The 3,185-nt window shown below is 47.8% G+C and overlaps 1 protein-coding gene across 1 annotated transcript; it reads right to left on the bottom strand.

Moving 5' to 3' along the window:
* Positions 1-490: 490 nt before the first annotated feature.
* On the bottom strand, positions 491-1,901 carry LOC149998712 (C-C motif chemokine 3-like). The gene is made up of 3 exons (XM_090291553.1): positions 1,826-1,901; positions 1,006-1,120; positions 491-581 (listed from the first exon to the last, which is right to left on the bottom strand). The coding sequence occupies exons 1-3, from the start codon at positions 1,899-1,901 to the stop codon at positions 491-493; spliced, it is 282 nt and encodes a 93-aa protein (XP_090147679.1).
* Between the last annotated feature and the right edge of the window lie 1,284 nt (positions 1,902-3,185).

The raw sequence follows: 3,185 nt of genomic DNA, 5'->3' as shown, positions 1-3,185 counted from the left end.
TGCCTATTATTTATTTCAACCAGTGATTCTGATTTGCCAGATTAAGCAAAACAAACTCAATGCGTTTACTTTTAAAAGGGCATTTTTATTAAAGGCTGAATATAGTACCAAACAAAAACATTTCATACACATTCGTCAGTCTGGCAGCTTTAATGCCACCTTCACCCAGAACACACTGAGGACAGTCACTCAATTGTCACCAATCACAGTGCAAGTGAAGGGGGAGGGGAATGTGGTGAAGAAGGTGTTCTGAAATCTCTTGGAGCAAACAGTTACAAACACAGCATGACATTCAAAATAAATTACAAAAACTAAACAGTATAAATAAGTTGAACTTTAAGTTAGGAAGAGTCCCAGAGTGTGGGTGTTAGGTAACAACCAGCCCACAGGGGAGGTAGCTGTGGAAGTAACAGGGGTGCTTCCAAGGCTCGGGCCCCTGCTTCCTGTCAGCCCACTGAGGTCACTGGGTTCCTCAAAGCTTCCAGCCCACTCAGGCATTCAGCTCCAGGTCAGTGATGTACTCCTGGACCCAGGCCTCACTGGGGTCGGCACAGACCTGCCGGTCTCTTCTGGTTTGGAAGCTGTGGAGAGGAGGGGAAGGGTTACCCACTGAGCACTTCTGCAGGGGCGCCCTGGGCCCACCATGGCCCCTCCACCCCACGCTCTGACCCGGCAGCTCAGGGCCTGCTCACTCTCTCAGGGGCCCTCTGCATATCTCAGACCAGAGAGCTGCTCTCACTGACTCAGGGGGCCCTCAGAGGACCCTGCTGCTGCCTCCTCCTTCTCCTCCCTTCTGTCTGGGCTGCGCCAGCCCCCGGCCTGACTCTGCAAGCTGGGCCAGGGCAGGTTGCACCTCGGAGACCTGGGTTCTGTGTAGCTGATAGGATGTCCCAGGGGACGGGGCCTTTCCAGAATGGCACCCCAGCCTGTGTGTGCCCTGGGGCATGGCCCCCACTCCATACCCTCTCCATCTCCCCAGGAACGGGCAGGAAGACTGGCACTTACATGACACCAGGCTTGGAGCACTGGCTGCTGGTCTCAAAATAGTCGGCTATGAATGTTCGTGGAATCTGCCGGGAGACATAGGTGAAGCAGCAGTTGGTCAGGGTGTCAGCACCAACTGGGGAGGAAGGGACAGAATGAGCCTGAGTCACAGTTCAGAAGAAAAGGTGAGATCTGAGATCTGATTCCCAAGATGGTGAGGAAAACACAGGGTGAGACAGCCTTGTTCAGGGCGTGGGCTGGGATCCAAGGTCATTAGAAAGCATTGGGCATTTTTGCCTAGAAATTTCCCTGTCTCTGTCCTTGTTTCTGTCTGTATCCTTCTTTCTCTTTGAGTCTTCATTGTGGATGCTTTCTCCTTGTGATCCATACATCCAGGCAGACTGGTCTCTTATCTCATCTCCCTTCAAGAAATTTTGTCTGATCCAAGAAGCCAAGACCCAGCAAAAGAGAAACCTTGGACCCACCTCCTCAGACACCCGAGGAACAGAGGTCTCAGTGGGGCCTCCCATGAGTTAGTGGAAGCGTGATACCACTGGGTTTGCCTCTTGCAGACTCATTTGCTTAGGTCCCTACTTTGCCACCTGTAAAATGGGACTATTACTCCCTGACCTGACCCTGGCTCTCAGATATGAGGACTAGGCTAGCTAACACCCCTTCATAAGATGAAAATAAAAGTCTTGCAGGAAAAGAGCAAAGATGCTTTATAGCCCTCAGGAAGTTCTCTATTTTCTCTTGGGGCTCCCAAGACCACAAGAAAAGATGGTTGTGGTCTGACTGGGGCCAGAGCGTTCAGACACCCACAGCGACAGCACAGACTCACACGGTGCAGAGAAGACCTGGCTGCAGAGGGCGATGGCGCAGAGAAGGACGGCAGGAGCAGCCCTGGAGACCTTCATGGTGCTGCAGACGTGTGGGCTCAAGCGTCCGGAGAGTGGAGATGGGAGTGGGCACTCGCTACTGGCTGTGTCCCTCTGCAGTGCGGAGCCATCTCCCCTGCTCTTATAGGCACCCTGGAGGATGGGGAAATGGAATAATCCAGGGGTGAGGAGGGAAATTTTTAAGCACAGTGGTGTTTGTCAGGCTGAGTGTTGCACAACTCAGGGTCCCAGATGACCAGAGGGGCTCAGAATGTCAAAGAATAGCTTCTCTGAGCTTTAAGTCTCAGCCCACAACGCAAGACTTGTTCGGTTTCTTGGGAGGAAATGGATCCCCCCAAGAGCAGGGGAGAAAAGAGTATGTCTCGACTCAGGGCGGCTCTTTCCTTGTCCCTGTGCATGAACTCTCCAGCTCCATCCTTCCCACAGAGCTGAAACTTCTGTGCTTCCTCAGCTGCTCCAACCATGCGGGTTGGGTAGGTGTGACAATGTTGTCGAGGGTGGCACATCCTCCCTTGAATGAAGAAACTGAATTAAAGGATCCCCGCTAGAGGACTAGGAAAGATGAGGTCATGTTTCTGTCATTTGTCATCTAACGGTCACTGAATGACTAGGGTCACTGGGTTAAACACTAGTTGAGGATCCTAAACATACATTGGATGTGGGTGGTAATGTATCAGGAGCCTAAAAAATATTCATACTCATTAACTTAAATAACACATTTCTAGGAAAGAGTTCTGAAGAACCAAATCCAAATATGGAAGCATCTTCAAACATAAAGATACATCTGACCCAGCTTCATTTTTGGCTCTAAAATAAGGAAACTGAAATTTTCCTCTATCCAAAATGATAAATTACAGTATTGCCACTGGATTTGTTATTATTAAACCCTTAAACTGAATGGAGTGTAGCAGAATAAGTATTAAAAAATAAGATGAAAAATTATACAAATTGAATAAGATGAAGGGTTGTACAGATGTACACACACATATATGACAAATAGTGTAACGATATATATATATATAGAGAGAGAGAGTGTGTGTGTGTGTGTGTGTGTGTGTAGACAGGAAAAATAAAAAGCACTGTAAATAAATGAAATAAATACCCAAACGCAGCAATAGTACTTAGGTATGTGTGAAACATCTGTGATTTTCTTGTTTTTTTTCTGGAGTCTTCTCATTTTTTACCTTCCTGGTTAGCTCACAGATTTACAAACACATTTTGTTTTCAAACACTTACAACAACACTGGTTGGAAAGTAGGTTATTGTCAACTGTTTAATTTTAATTTGAAAAACTTTTTGGAG

Source organism: Furipterus horrens, unplaced genomic scaffold (genome assembly GCF_987537825.1).
Source record: "Furipterus horrens unplaced genomic scaffold, mFurHor1.1.pri manual_scaffold_11, whole genome shotgun sequence".
NCBI classification, from domain to species: Eukaryota; Metazoa; Chordata; class Mammalia; order Chiroptera; family Furipteridae; genus Furipterus; species Furipterus horrens.
This window is presented reverse-complemented; position numbering and strand designations above follow the sequence as displayed.